Genomic DNA, 15,903 nt, shown 5'->3' with positions numbered 1-15,903 from the left:
GGGGCGGGATAGAGAGAGGCCCGGAGGGGGCGGGCCCAGAGGGGGGCGGGGCGGCATTGGTCTAGGAGGCTGGGGCTCCGGGCAGGCGCTGCACGCGGCGACTGGAGGCAGCTGCAGCAGCGGTGGCGGGGCTGTCTCCCACCCGGCGATCACACTCACACGCGTTCACACTCACACGCGGGCACACGCGCGCCTGCGCGCCCCGGGAACAATGCCCCCGGTGTCGGGGCCGGGGGCTCTGCAGGACAGGGGTCCCGGCTCTGCGGGACCGGTCTGGGGGCCTAGCTGCTGCAGGTGAGTCTCCGAGCTACGGGGTGAGGGGAGCGTCGGACACAGGCGGGGAAACTGAGGCAGCTGCGGCCTCTCGGGGGATGGGTGGGGGGTGGGATGGGAGTCCTCAGCCCCATCTCTGCAGTGAGGAACTAGGAAGCTGAGGGCACGACTCCAGCCCGGGGGGCGGGGCGCCAGGGGGCGCAGGTGCTGGGTCCTGACGACCTCCAAGACCCGGGTCTTGGGTCCCGAGTCTTGGGTCCGGGCTCTGAAACCCGGCGCCCCCGCCCCTCAGCCCTGGCGGGGGTGGGACCTCCCTGGCCAGCCCTCTCATTTACTGAGGGGAACCTGAGGCTCAGAGAGAGGAAGGGAACTAAGGGGAGGAGGCGGGCCACACAACCAAGAAATGTCTGAGTTGAGATTTGAACCCAGGGCTTTCCAGGTCCAAGCCACAGCCTTCATGTCCTGCTGGGCCCCTCCCTGGCCCTCAGTTTTCCCCTCTGGGTCCTGAACCTCATTGGAGGGGGTTCCCGTCTGTTTTGCAGACAGTCTGGTGTGGTGGGAGCCCCCCGACTGCCCTGGACAGTTACTACCAGCAGGGCTCTACCTCTGGGAGGAAGCCTACCAAACCCATACAATGAGCCGTAAAAGATGCTGAAAATAATAGGAGAGGGACCCTTCGGGGTTGCCCGGGATCCTGGTGGGCCAGGCCAGGGCTCGGGGGAGTTAGCTTAGTCTGACTGAGCAGGAAGGCTTTACCGGATGGGGAGAGGCTGGAAGCCTGGGGATCCTGGAGAGCACGGAGACCAAGGGGGCAAAGGGGTGGAGGTGGGAGATGACCCGTGGGCTCTGACAGCTGCGGAATGAGAAGTCCATTTTGGCACAGAGTAGGGAGGGAGGGGAGCCAGGGGAAATTGCTGGAGAGGGGGAAGCCCACACCTTGTGTGGAACCTTTGGCAGCACAGAGCATTTCAGGCTCCCTGGAGCTGGGGGAAAGGGTGCATTAGCAGGAATGGGGGGTCCTGAGGCTCCCCCGCTTTCCTTTTCTGTGCCTTTGTGCTCTTCCACAGAGGAGGGGTTCAGGGGCCTGTCTCTGGACTGTGCCCCAGGCCTCACAGGCAGCCACATGCTGTCAGTAAACTCTTTGGGGAGCTTGGGGGGTGTTTGGGGGCTCGAAGCCCAGGGCTTTGCCCCAGAGACCCTGCAGATCTTGTGTTTATTTTTGTGGGGGTGGGGGTGGGGTCCTGCGGGTTAGATTGCAGGGGTGTTCCGCCACATTCCTGCCTGCAGATTAGATTACCCCGTCAGAAAACTGCCTGGGCGCCCTGTGGGACCATCATGACTTGACTTGTCCCTCCCCCAGCCCCGGTGGAAGGCTGTCACTTCCTCCATAACTCGCCCAGGCCAGCTCACACCTTCCCCCCCCCCCCCCCCCATAGGGATCCTTCCCTGGTGGCTGGGGCACAGTGTAAGGGGGGGGCAGAGGGGGAACCATGGATGAGGCTCTTCAACTCTGGGGCAGTGCCTGGGGGCCCGGGGCCTGTCCCAGCAGCCCCTGGGGCCCTCTTGGGTTCCAGAGTCCTTTCTGCTGAGACTGGCCCGGACTGGAGCCCAGGACTGGAGCCCAGGACCCGAAGGGCTGCTGATCCTCCCCAGCCTCCTTTCCTCCCGCTGCCGAGGGGCCCTTTCGAAATCCGGAGGCCTCCCTCTCTCCTCACAGGTATGGAATGTGGCCTGGCAAGGTGCCGGCCTTCACAGGTTAGCCCAGGAGGGCGAGGGGGCGGGTGAGCCTGGCTTTCCCAGGTGAGGCCGTCGAGGCCGGCCCTCACTTTCCCCAGCAGGAAATGGGCACGGAGCCCCCGGCCCTGTCATAGAGGAGGCTAGGGGCCAGGAGAGCCAGGAGAGAAGAGAGGATTAAAAGGAGGCAGGAACGAGGCTCAGAAAGGACAGTAGGCCCAGGCTGTCCTCAGGTCTTCTTGGGGAGGGAGCATGCCCAGGCTAGGTGGGGAGGCTCAGGCCGGAGGTCTGGCGTGCGTGGCACTGGGGCGAACGTGGGGCAGGAAGAGAGCCGGGAGAAAGGGCCCTGTGCCGCTGTGCATCCTGACAGCAGCTCCGGTGTGACGCCTGCTCTGTACCGACATGGTCTCCTCCATCCTCACCATAGCCCTGAGGTACAGCTACTAAGTGGTTGGGGCCGGATCGGAACTCTGGACTTCCAGCCTCTAGCCCTGTGCCACCTAGCTGTAGATCCGAGGAGGACAAGGTGGCAGAGCTCCCAAAGACACTCTTCAGGCCCCGGTGGCTCCTGTCCTCTCTGGGATCAAATAACAAATGCTGTGCTTGGCATTCAGACCCTCTGAGAGGACCTCCTGGGGGTCCTCCTGACTATAACCGGGTGCAGTGTCTCCCCCAGAGGACTGACTGTCTGCTGCCTTCCTTTGTTATCCCCCCAGACTCTCAGTGCGGTGCCCAGCATGCCTCTGGGCCAATCCACCCACTGACTAACCTCCAGCTCCGGGAGCTCTTCTCCTGGACCCAGAGGGCCCCTGGTGTCACAGGGAAGCTCAGAGAGTGGCAAAGAGCAGGCGGTAGCCAGTGGGATGGAGAGAGCCCAGCGGGGACCGGGTGGGAGCCAGCCAGCCAGCCCAGGCCCCTTCTCCCTTCCTGGGGGACATGGGCCAGCCCCATCTGCCTCCCAGAGACAGTTTGCCCCTGGGCATCTCCTGGCTCACCTGGGTTCCACCTCCTGGGCACGTCTAGGGGAGGAGGCTGAGGTGCAGAGAAGGGAAGGGGGCTCAGGGTCGGGCCTGGAAACCAGGCCCTGGGATGAAGCTCCCCTCAGGCTTGGCCAGGCAGGATCGGGGATGGCAGCTGCGGATGGAGCCGAAGCCTAGGAAAGCCCCCTTGCCTCCATGTTGGGGCTAAGGGCAATGACGGGGCCCACGTTTGCCCTTTCTTTGCAGGGAGCGCTTTGGGGACGGGCACGAGCACTAGCGGGCAGTGCGGCCCAGCATGAGCCTGGCCACCTCCCCCCCAACATGCAGCAGGCCGTCCCTCTGACCTCCAGGCTTCCGAAGATGTCGGCCTGCAACGAGTTCGTGGAACACATTTGGAAACCCGGCTCCTGCAAGAACTGCTTCTGCCTGCAGAGCGCCCACCAGCCGTCCCCTGCCGTCCAGCCCGGGACCACCGGCCTTGCCCTCAGGCCCAGGAGGACCCCCCCAGAGGAGGAGGGCTTCCACCTGTCCCCCTGCTCCAAGCCCACCATCGCGGTGAAGCCCACCATGATGAGCGCAGAGGGCCCCGACGTGGGCTCTGAAGCCCCCCAGGTGAGGCATGGCGGCGCCAGCCTGCACTCTGCCTCCCAGGAGAGGGCGGAGGGAGAAGAGGACCCAGCATCCTGGGGGGGCTGCCCCGTCTGAGATGGGGGTCAGGGACGGTGGGGGTCAGACACGGCCAGGCGCTCTCAGGCAGGCCCTCTTCTGTTCCCTGGCCTTGGTGGCCACATCTGTGCCATGGGCTGCCCCGGGACTCCCGAAGGGCTCTTACTGGTCTGGGCCATCGATTCCGAAGCCCGGAGCCTCTGTGTCCTCTCCCGGGCCCAGCTCCGGGGGCTCTGTGTGCCTCCTGCGCAGGACCTCCACAAAAGGCCTGCTGGTTCCCATGGGCTGGCCCAAGCGCTCTGTCTCCAGGACACAGCAAACAAGGCGGGGGTCTTACAGGACTAGACCCGGACCCTAGAGGCCACCCCCCAGGACGGATGAGGAAACTGAGGCCTGGGAAGGCGAGGTCCCTGGGCCCCGGCTAGCCCCGTGTGTCCGGCTGAGAGCCCCCCAGAAAACCTCCCACCTCTCCCCAAGACCTCAACGGCGTGCGAGCGGGCCAGAGGGTGCCGGGATCGGGGCGGCCCTCACGCCGGGGGACCCCGGTGGTCCCCTCTGCCCGTCCCGGGGCTGATGTCTGCGAGGTGCGCAGCACGATGCCGCCCGAGCGTAGAGCCCCGCCCCTTCTGCTGCCGCCCCATTCCTTCGCTCCCCACGCTGGGAAGGAGGAGGCCGAGGGGCAGGAGGGTGGGGACACCGCCCGGTACCCCCCAAGGCTGAGTCACCCCATCGCCTCAGTTTCCTCTTCTGTCAAACGAGTAGGTTGGACAGAGGGCCTGTGAGCTCCCTTCCAGCTGCGGGCGGGCGGCTGCCCCGCTGGAGCCTGGCACTGCTGTGCCCCGGGGAGCCGGGCCGGGCGGGGGGAGGCCCCCGTTCTCTCCTTCCTAACAGCTCTGACCCTTGGACTTGCCCAGGTGCTGTGGAGGCCCACGCCCAGCAAGCTGCCTCTCGCTGAGCCCCGAGACGCCCCGAGGACCTTCTCCGGCAGAGACCTCAGCCCGCGTGGCCCGGCCGCCAGCTCCCGGCTGGGCCTGCTGAGGCTGGCGAGGCTGGGGAGCAGAGACGCCCCCTCCCCAGACTCAGGGGGACAGGAGGACGGGGCCGGCCCCCCCTGTCAGGAGGCCTCGCTCCCCGCCCAGCAGAGCTTCCACCAGAAATTGGCCGCCTTCCTAGAGAGAGCCGGGGGCAGCGCCACCCCCCAGAGCAGCGTCGTGCCCGCCGCCCCGAGGGGCCCGGAGCGGCCAGCCTCGCCCGAGAGAGACCCCGAGGGGGGCGAATACTGCTCCATCGCCGACTGGCGTCCTGCCGGCACGTCGCCACCGGCAGCAGGGCCGGGCCCCGGGCACGGGGAGGGCACAGACCGGGCCGTCTGTGCCCATGAGGAGGGCTGGGGCCCCAGCTTGAGGAGGGGACACGGCTGCCAGGACCGGCCAGAGAACCTCCACCCTTTGTCCTCGGCCCAGAGGAAGCTGCCCCGGGCCTTGGAGGCGGCCAGCCTGTCTGACGGCCCGTCCAGCCCCGCCGCTGCGTACGTGGACGGTGACTACTGCTCCCTCTCAAGGCAGCCCGAGCTGAGGTGGCCCCGTGGCCCGGGCCCAAATGGGGGGAGCCCCGGCAGATCCCCAGGGTCCCCAACCCAGCCCTCTGAAGGCAGCCCACCAGAGCCCATCTACGCCGAGGTCACCAAGAGGAAGAAACCGTACTCGGCATCCTCCGACCAGCAAACTGGACACGGCCCAGACCCGGAGGGTGACCTCTGGGGCCAGGGGAGGGCCGGGCCTGACACAGTGACCGTCATGGCTGCCCTCCCAGAGGATGACCAACGCACCATCTGTGTGCGCAGTCCTGACTCGGCAGTGGCTGTGCGGTGGCCCTGCGAGCGTGTGGGGCCGGGCCTGGAGGACACCCCTGCGCACACCATGGAGCTACAGCCGCCTCACCACCACCTGCCCGGCCCGAGGGCTGAGGATGCAGAAAGAAGATGCCCCGCTATCCCCCCCAAAGTCTGCAAGGGGAGCCCTGGAGGGGGCTGTGGCTCCCCAGAAGGCTCTCCTCTAGCCCAGGTCAAGGATGGGCACCAGGACCAGCCAGCCGTCCCAGGGCCCGCAGATGTCTCTGCCTCGCTCTCTTCTCCTGGTACCAGGGACCTCATTCGGTGCCTGATGCCAGGCCAGGCTTCCTCTTGGGACCAAAGAAGGCCCCGCTTTCAGGTGGGAGCCAGGACCTACCAGGGCAGGATCGAGGAGGAGGAAGAGGAGGAGGAAGAGCAGCAGCTGGACTCGGGACCATCCAGCCCAGGAATGGCCAGGGAGATGGACACAGCCAGCCACAGCCAGCGCCCCCGGGCAGAGAGTATCTCTGAGCAGCCCAGCCGAGGGGACCGAGGAGCTGGCCTGGGCATGAGTAAGTCAGCCTCCTTCGCCTTCGAGTTCCCCAAGGACAGGAGCGAAGCGGAGAAGTTCTCCCCTCCTCCCCCTCCTCCAAAATCAAGGTAGGTGGCCCGTGGACATCCCCCATCAGAAAGTCTGGGCTTCATCTGCAAGGCACATGCATGCCGCAACCTGGCTCAAGAGCCAGGACAACCCTCTTGTGGAGGATCTCAGAGGGGAAGGGGCTTGTCACCCACAGGGTCCAAAGTCTGCTACTGGCAAGGACCCGCTTCCTTCTGTTACAGTGAGGGAGCTGGCCTCAGCGGTTCCTCAGGGCCCTGCTCTAATCTGTGACGCTCGGAACCTGGGCCAGCCTGGCACCAGCTGCCCTGCTGTGGGCTCCTCATGGCCTCAGGGTGGTGATCGGGAGGCTGCCTCCTCAGTCGACTTCCTTGGTGGGTGGGTGGATGGATGGATGGATGGATGGACAGAATGAAGCCAAGACCTTATTGAGCATTCCCTAGGCACTATGCCCAGGGCTAGAAAGCTGGCCAGCATCAGCTGCTCTAATCCATAGAGAGGGGTTGCTCTTAGCTTTGAGGAAGGATCTCCTGGTCCCCAGGCACCACTAGCAGCCAGAACAGGGGCAATGCATCCTCTTCAGATGGGGTGAGGCCCAGCTTCTGTCCTGGAGAGCTCCTCCAGGGCCCAGCATCCTGGCTGGGCTGCCCCATCTGAGGGAAGGGACAGGGTGGTTTAACTTGCCTGCCATGTGCTACCTCCTGTCTGTTCCTCAGAGCACCTTGCTCCCTTGACCAGGCTGGCTTGCCCACTGTGTGGGCAGGAGCTGGTTGGCAGTTGGTGGGGTAGCTGGCCCCTTCTGCAGGAGTTGCTCCCTGGATAATGGCTGTGGGGGCAGACTTGGACAGGATGGGCAGCCCGGACATGCTGCCACTCTGAGGGCTCTTGGTCTTGGGCAGACTCTGTCAAAGCCTAAGGGAACCTGGTGGCAATGCTTTGGTTCTTCTGGCCCACAGGGCCTCTTCTTCCTCCCTGGGGGACTGGCTGCCTTCCACACTTCGGCCTACCTGCCCTTTGTAAAGATTAAAAGTGGGGAGATCGCCCTTCCTCCTGCCTCACTGTCCCCTACCCTAATTGCTGGCTTTGCTGCTGACTACAGGGGACACCAGAGTTTCCATTCTATCCTCGTGATCACAGTCTACTCGGTAACTTCCTTCACATACCTTTAGACCCAACTTTTTATCTTTAGGCCCATGCCCCAGTCATTAATGTTTTCTGTTTTAGAGAGAGAGGCCCAAAAGGACCGTAGGTGCCAGGGGACAGGCCAGGGGTCATGTGTTATAGACTCATATAGTGTGCTCAGGAACTGTATTAAAAGTGTTACCAGCAAATACAGTAGTCAGTCTGTTTCTGGTCACCTGGGACAGCATGCTCTTTTAGGGGGGTGGGGGGCATTTACCATAAAATGGGAGAAATCCTGGAAGCAGAGGGGGAGAGCCTGGCACACTGGCAAGGGGATTGAAGTGAGAGTCAGGAGAAACCTGGATGCAAAACCTGCCTCCAACATGTAGGGACTCTGGGCAATTCCCAGGTCTTCCCCAGGCCTCTGCAAATGAAGGGCTTGAACTCCATGGCCTCTGAGGGTCCTTCTAGCCTGAGAGCTCAGATTCTCTCGATGTGAATCCCAATACCAATCCTCATAGGCTCTGGGAAGAAGGGCAAGGCATGCCCCTCTGATTCTCTGCAAATTCAGGACATTGCTCCCTGGTGTGCCCACCTCCCAGGGTTCTAGGAAATGACATAGAATGGGGGACCCCAGAGCTAGAAGAATCAGCTGTTCGTTCTGTAGCAAAAAAGGGCTTTCCCTACTATGGCCTTCTCTTATAACTTCTTGAAGAAAAAGAGAAAGACCCTTCGAAACCTGTCTGTGGAACTGGCATTCTGAGGAAAGTTTCTCTCCATCGGTCCAAAGTTTGCTTTGGTTTTTTCCCCAAATGGGAAAGCCAGCCATTTCTTGAGATGTCAATCCTCCTGGATGGTGGAACCATGGGACCTTCTTAAAGTGAGAAAGGGTTCTGCCTAGGAGTTCCCTTTCCTAAAGTTCTGCTGCTCTGCTCACAGTATCTCCTCTGAAATTCAGGATTTCCATATTTCCTTATGGTGCTTTCTCTCTCCAGTCAGCTCCTCTTCCCAATGGCTCAGGAAGGTGGGTGCTTTTATCATTCCCATTTTACAGATGAGGAAGTAGTGTCTCCGAGAAGACAAGTGACTTTGCTCAGGGTCCAGAAGGCAGCATGTGTCTGAGAAGGAATTAGAGCCCAGGCCTTGACTTCTTGAGCTAGCCTATCACTTTGTCAGTCACTAATGGAAGTCTTGGGCCCTTCCTGGGGCCCAGCTGGGTAAACTAAATCAGAGAAGGAGCCATGAACATACAACTTGAATTTCTCTCCTTCACACTGCTGAGGCCAGAGAAGGTCCTATTGGACAAAAGAACTCTTTTCCCCTCCTCCTGCCAAGGGGTCCAGCCTAGTCCAATCGCACAAGAGTACTTAAACCCCAGCAATGGCATTAATTAAAACCAACCTCTCTAAGAATCTTGGCTTTGGGAACAGAATCCAAGTTGTCAGAGTGACTCACCTAGGGCAGTGCTTCATTAGGACCTGAAGAGATCAGGCTTGGTTGGGTTCAGGCTTTCTTGCAGGACATGGAGCTCTCAGATGCCCAGTGGGATTGGAGGTGGAGAGCCCAGGGACAGTCTCTGACCACAAAGACAAGGGGTTCCCTTAATGCCAGACCATTAGGGCACTGCTTTCATGGAAGCATCAGCTTGAGGCAGCGTCATGTAGTCATTAAGTGTTGAATTTGGAATCAGGGAGACCAGGATTCAAATCCTGCCTGACACTTGACCAGATGCCATTCCTCTCTGTGCCTCAATGTCCTGCTCTGTAAAATGAGCAGAGCAGATTGGATTCAGTGGCCTCAGGCTCCCTGGGCCCTCAGGGCTCTAGGTCTGGGTGCCAGTGTGGAGTGTGCTGAGGGTCTATAGGCCCAGATGCCGGGTCTCTGTCCTAGAGTATGGATCTGCCTAGTATATTGATCAGGTTTTCTGGACCTGGAAACCAGGCTGTACATACACTCAAGAGTGAAGAGGTTTTTTACTTTGCAAGCAGAACTCTCCTAGGACCAGTCCCAACTGACAGATTCAGGAATCAGCTGGGCTAAGAACTGAGGATCTCAGTAGGTGAGGACTCTCCCCTCTACTAAGCTGACTTTCTTCCTTCTCCAGTTGCCCTAATGAAGAGAAGGCTTGTGACTGGGGTCTTCCAGCCTCACTTTGTAGTTCTCACTGTGCCAGGAAGTCTGCTGGACTCATCAGAAAGGCTTTCTGCAGGGGCAGCAGGGTAGCCCAGTGGATGGAGAGCCAGGCCTAGAGACGGGAGGTCCTGGGTTCAAATCCAGCCTCAGACACTTCCTAGCTGTGTGACCCTGGGCAAGTCACTTGACTCCCATTGCCTACCCTTACCACTCTTCCACCTATGAGACAATACACAGTATTGACTCCAAGATGGGAGGTAAGGGTTTAAAAGAAAAAAAAAAAAGGCTTTCTGCCCAAGGATGTGGCCATAGTCCTTGGCACTCTTGTGTCTATACAGAAAGACACATCAGTATTACCGTGGTTCCCTGCAAAGAGAGAGGAGCTTCCCCATACTCACTGCCTTGTTTTGACAGAGCATCCTCTAGACCAGGGGTCTGCAACCTTTATGGCCGTGAGAGCCATAAACGCCACATTTTTTAAAATGTCATTTCGTGAGAGCCGTACAGTGCTCACAGTGCCGCTCCTGTAACAGCGCCTGAAAAAAAAAAAGGACTTTATGGCTCCTGCAGAAAGAGCCCTATGTGGCCCTCAAAAGAGCCACACGTTGCCGACCCCTGGTCTAGCCCCTACACCCCAGCTTTTCCTAGCGACCCCCTTGGGATGTCCAGTAATCTCTTCTGGCTATCTGTAGTCCTGCATCAGAGTTTATCTTCCCCAGAATGTCTGGCATCCAAAGATTCTCATGACTCGTTAATGCCCCAAAATGTACCAGAGTCTAAAAGTCTGGAAAAGGCTTTTGAGAATCTAAATATTTGGTCGTCTGTTGGTGAGAATCAGAACTACCACCGACCTTCCTTTGTTGGCTCCTATCTATTTGAAAAGACAGAATAGTGCCTGGCACATAGTAGGCTATATAAAAGTTTCTTGCCTTCCCCTTCCTTATCATGGTAACAAGTCCCATAGCCATGAGCTGCTCTGCCGGGGGACAGAAAGAGCCTGCCGGAGTTGTCTAGATAAATGAAGCTTACCTTCAGTGCCATGCCTTTGTCCCTGGCTTCTGTTCTCTTCTCCAGACTTATCCTCTGTTTCTTCCTTCTGTCCTGGGGCTCTGTAAACTACTCCAAAGGCAGTATCACTTCTGTGTCTGTCTCCATTCTCTACCCAAATGCTTTCTTCAAGGCTTTTCCTCCTTGGTTCCTGGATTTCCTCACAAATATAACTTCCTAATCTAGAATTCAGCTCTGTCTTATCCTCTCCTCCAGCCTTTTTTTTTTTTTTACACTTTTTAAAACACAATTTTAGTATTTTTTAGAAAAGTTAACATGGTTACATAATTCATGCTCTTACTTTCCCCTTCACCCCCCTGAGCTCCCCCTCCCCCAATGGCTGATGCACATTTCCACTGGTTTTATCATGTGTCATCTATCAAGACTTATTTCCAAATTGTTGATAGTTGCCTTGGTGTGGTGGTTTCGGGTCTACATCCCCAGTCATGTCCGCCTCCGCCCATGTGTTCAAGTAGTTGCTTTTCTTCTTCTGTCTCCACTCCTGTAGTTCTTCTTCTGACTGTGGGTAGTGTTCTTTCCCATAAGTCCCTCAGAATTGTCCTGGGTTTCCCAGTCTTTTTGACCTACCTTTTATTTTTTTTAACCCTTGCCTTCTATCTTAGAATCGATATTTTGTACTAGTACCAAGGCAGAAGAGCAATTAGGACTAGGCAATGGGGGTGAAGTCCCCTTGCCCAGGAACACAGCTAGGACATATCAGAGTCCAGATTGGAACTCAGAACCTCCTGTCTCTGTGCCTAACACTCAGTCCTCTGAGTCACCTAACTCTCCCCAATCTCTTCTCTTTAATAAGGTATCTCTCCAGAATTATATGGCAGTAATGGGACTTACCCCACAACTGTCAGTGACGCCTGGGAAGGCAAATTCACTTTCTTGCATTCAGATCCCAAGTTCACTTCCCTTTGCATACTTTGATCCTTTATATCTAAACATTTTGGGCCAATATTTCTGGCTCCCTGTATTTTGTATCCTGTGAACATCTAGGCATTTGTATTTGCTACTCATCTTCCTGTCTTCAAAGGCAGAGGTTCTTAACCTGGACTTTGTGAACATTTCTTTTTTAAATATTTATGTAACTCTTTCAGTATAACTGGTTTTCTTTATAATTCTGTGTGTTTATTTTATGTACTTAAAAACATTGTCCTGAGAAGGGGTCCCTAGGCTTCACCAAACAGACTGCCAAAGGGGTCCAATGGCCAGAAAACCTTTGCTCATTGATCTTTGTCTCTATGGATATGCCCATCCTCTTTATCTTTCTATATTATCTCTCTGCCTCTCTATTGGCTGTTTTCTCCTCTTGTCTTTCTTTTCAGTTCAAAGATTTCCAAGAGTCCAAGTTCCAATGTGCTTACCAGTCCTCCTTAGGTGCTGAGCACTAGAAGCCCTCAGACCTCTGCCATCATTAGTGGGATAGTAAGTGCATGAGTGCAGTCCTCCTCATTGAGAAGACACCAGGCCCCACCTGTCCTTCTGCATCCTCCCTTACTGGGAGGAAAATAGCTGCTGCTGTTGCTTCCAGATGCCCACCCCTGACTCCTGTAACAATAAAAAGGCCAGTCATGAATGTTTGATAGAAGGGAGAAAAAGTCTGTATGGTGAGTCTCTCCCAGCACTCCCCTGGGGCTGAATATACACTGGGAAACTTTTAAGGGGGTGACACCTGGAAACTAGGTGACCTGGATGGTCCCACAGGTGTTGGGGGTGAGGCTTACCTATAAGAGGAGGTATGTGGTACCCCAATCCGATCCTGAATAAGGACAGGGTTCACTCAAACCTCCCCCAAGGTCAGTCAGTATCACAGCGGGGGATCCAGCTTCAAGATGGAGGCAGCCAGGCCAAGCTGTGGCTCCCCTCTCCCTCGTTGTCTCTCAGGCATTCTGGAACACCATCTGACTGTTGAATGGCTTTTTATTATTCGCAAATCAGGGATTGGGGAAAGGAGTGAAGGGCAGAAGGATTTTGAGGTGTCTTCTTCTCTATTTCTATGAGGTCTGTCACTTAAGAGGGAACCTTAATGGTTCCCACTCCTAAGCTTCTCCCCTCCTTCTCCTATTTCTATTTCTATTTCTCTGTTTCTAGCCTTTTCTATAATTATAAGTTTTGACTGAAAAGGGTCTCTCAGCAAGGTTGGGTAATGGGTGAAGGAGTCTAAGAGATCGCTCCCAAAATGTAGTCCAAAAAGTTAGCTGACTAGATGGTTGAAGTCTTGATGGGAGAGATGCGATGGAATGGCTTTGATCAGGGAATCAGGGTTTCAATTTCCAAAAGAAAGATCCTCAGGATCCCTCAGGACTGAATCTGAGCTGGGATGTCTTCTTCCTCCCTCTTCCCAGTCCTCTGCCAGAAGGCCTCTCCTCTCTTCTCTTCCTTGGAGAAAATTCCAGAATTCTCTCTGGTCTCAACTGTCAATAACTGCCTTCTCTGGCTCCTTTGGTCCCATCCCCCTTGCACAAAGTCCATCCTTACACCCCTCACTTTCAGGAAAAGACCTCAATCCAGGGCTTTCCTGGAGCTATTTCTTTAGTTTTCTGTGTCAGCATTTATACCTTTGAAATCAGCAGAATCTACAAATTAAGATGCTAATCCTTGTTTTGTTGATTGTCTAGCCCAGGGGTCAGCAATGTATGGTTCTTTTGAGGGCCAGATATGGCTCTTTCTGCAGGAGCCATAGAGTCCATTTATTTACAGGCGCTGTTACAGGAGCGGCACTGTGAGCACTGTACGGCTCTCACGAAATGACATTTAAAAAAATGTGGCGTTTATGGCTCTCACGGCCAAAAAGGTTGCCGACCCCTGCTCTAGGCCAATGACGGCAAACCTTTTAGAGACGGAGTGCCAGGCCCTGCTCCCACTCCACACCCCAGACTTAGTGCCGTGCCTCCCCTCCCACATGCTAGGTGAGCCCCACCACCCTTATCCCACACATGGGAGGGAAGAAGTGCTCCCATTGGGCTGCTGAGCAGAGGGGTGGGGGAGAGGGGAGAACAGCTCCTTCTGTCTTTCTAGTAATAAACTAGGGGAGGGGGTGGCTGCGTGCCCACAGAGAGTGTTCTGTGTGCCATAGGTTCGCCATCACTGCTCTGGGTTTAAGAAGAGATGGAGGAAACTGAGTAATGCAGTTTAAATTTAAAAGTGTGCCATTGTTATAAATACAAATTAATCTCGGAGACTTCATACTAAATTTATAAGTATTTATTAATGTAGAGAAAGAAGAAAATACTATCAGCCTAACTTTCTAATGTCGCCTGCCACGTTATTTCTGCTTCATCGGGCCCTAGATTCCCCATGGGACAAGCTGACCACATGGTCAGGCCAGACAAATTAAGGCCTGCCAAGGACCAGCTTTTGAGTTCATGAAGGGACCGGAGCCCAAGAGACCGAGTTCCCAGTTTCCAGCCTGGCGTGGTCCCCGCATGCCGGAGAAGGCTTACATAGATGACTACCAGGATGGTTGTGAGAGCGCCTTTCACAAGCCCAAAATATGGCAGGGAGAGAGCTAGCCCACTTCACACACTGGCTTTTTAGACTGAGTCTAAACCCTTCTAAGGTTTTCTAATTGGCCAGGGTTTCACCTCAGTCCCCATAAGTCACCGGTCCCAGACTTCCACTGGTCAAGAGTCTCACCTGCCACTGGCAAATTAAGACACATGACTCTGTGACCCCTATTTTGGGAGACTTCTAGGATCTGGCTCGTGCTCTTCGATTCATACACCATGTACATTCTTTTTCCTCGAGAGTCAGATGCTAAATATTGACCATTCCCACTTGCCCATACCTGGCTTCCTGTAGCTCCAGGCATTCAGTGGACCTTCCTGTCTTTCTCTTATCAAACCCTTGCTTCTCTCTCTTTGACCCCCTATAGATTTGCTGAGTTTTCTATCCATATCTTTATCCAAACCACTGATAAAAAGAATATTTGGGACCAATTGACAGATGCTTTTAAATAGTGACTATAGCACCTCATGATCTACCCTTTTAGTTTCCCTGCTAGAAAAGGAAACAAGGTCAGCCTGGCATGAGTCAGCCCAGCTGAGTTTTGGTCATCATTGCTTCCATTTTAGTTCTGTTCTAACCATCACTAACAATCTGCTCCAGGATTTTACCAGGAATTGAAGTCAAGCTCACTGGCCTGTTATTGACAAACATTTCTCTTTCCTTTTCTGAAAATTCCAACACATCTTCTCCTCCCGTCTGGGGTAATTTCTCCCATTTCCTGTGGTGTTCTCTGCATCACTAGTGGTGATTGTGCCATTTTGCTGACCAATTCTCAAGCAGAGCCTAAGGGTCTTCACTCTGGGACCAGCCAGGCATTCTCTTGTTATCTCATTCCTTCCTTCCATCTTCCTTGTGGCCTGTTCAGTTTTGTCTTTTCCAGTTCAAGGACCATTCTGTTAGCCTGGGAAACGGTGGCACAATAGTAGACTGACTAGTGCACACTTGACCCAAGCATCCACACTGAGTTTGCATATGGGATGAGAAAGACAAAGAGGCAGGAGCCAAAGTAGAAATGGGGGTGGGAGATGGTAAATGAGATGGGTACAGGTAGAAGTGGGGGTGATGATGCAAAGGGAGGTGAGGCTTCTGTCTTGTATTGCTTCCCTGACTTCCCCTTCATCCCTCTAGACAACCACTGAGAGGTCTTCCTTATCCTCCTCTACCAATGGCATTGGGAAGGTCTCTAGCAGTTCCTTGTGTTTCCAGATGGGCAGAGCTGGATGAGATGCCAACAGCCATTTAGTGTGATTAGTACTAGGATAGGGATCAGCTCTAGGATGTTCTTGACAAGTCTCCTCATGGCCCTGGCTTGGAGATCTTTGGGGATGGAGAGTCCTATGCTTGAGATCAGGGTTGATGGCTGCCTTCTGGGTAGGTGACTCCTCAGGGCCCAGGACATCGAGGAGACTGGGTTGGGCTCCTGCTTCGTCTGGGGATGCCGTCCATTCTCTTGGTTGATTTTTCTTATTGGGTGCTTGACATTAAATTAGTCTCTGGAGCTTTGGCCAGTTTTACCTATCATGGTCAAACAAATTCTTAAGCTTGCACTTTCTTGCACTTTGCAAGGTGCCTAGGACATGGTTAGGCCCTTAATAATTGCTTGCTGCTGCCAGCTCTAGGGCAGGCTCCTACCCTCCTTCCTGGCCTTGGGGGCTCCCCTGAGGTGTTTCAGAGCCCAGCTCTGGGGCTCTCAGTTTCCAAGGCTCCTAGGAAGGCCTCCCTGCCCAGTGATGGTGCAGCCCATCTGGACCACCCTCCCAACCCCGCCAGAAGAGTGCTCCTGTCCTAGCACAGAGAGGCCCAGCAGGCGCCAACTCCAGGGCAGTTGCCTTCTGGAGTCCGAGTTGCCTTCTGGAAGATGTCATGGGGGAAAGAAAGTGTGTCAGCGTCTAGCTGAATTCAGTGCCGGACGTCAGATGGAAAGGAAATAGGGGCTGGGTTAGGGGGGACTTTGCCATCAGGCTAGAAGGTTGGACTTGATC

The 15,903-nt window shown here is 55.7% G+C and overlaps 1 protein-coding gene across 1 annotated transcript in view; it reads left to right on the top strand.

The window, feature by feature from the left end:
- Positions 1 to 3,308: 3,308 nt before the first annotated feature.
- The window catches only part of PRAG1 (PEAK1 related, kinase-activating pseudokinase 1), a 51,193-nt gene continuing 38,598 nt past the window's right edge, over positions 3,309 to 15,903 (top strand). Inside the window, exons 1-2 of the mRNA XM_044680937.1 lie at positions 3,309 to 3,599; positions 4,568 to 6,144. Of these exons, the coding sequence (XP_044536872.1) occupies positions 3,309 to 3,599; positions 4,568 to 6,144 (1,868 nt within the window). The remainder of the gene's footprint in view (positions 3,600 to 4,567; positions 6,145 to 15,903) is intronic.

Source organism: Gracilinanus agilis, chromosome 6 (assembly GCF_016433145.1).
Source record: "Gracilinanus agilis isolate LMUSP501 chromosome 6, AgileGrace, whole genome shotgun sequence".
Taxonomy (NCBI): domain Eukaryota; kingdom Metazoa; phylum Chordata; class Mammalia; order Didelphimorphia; family Didelphidae; genus Gracilinanus; species Gracilinanus agilis.
This window is presented reverse-complemented; position numbering and strand designations above follow the sequence as displayed.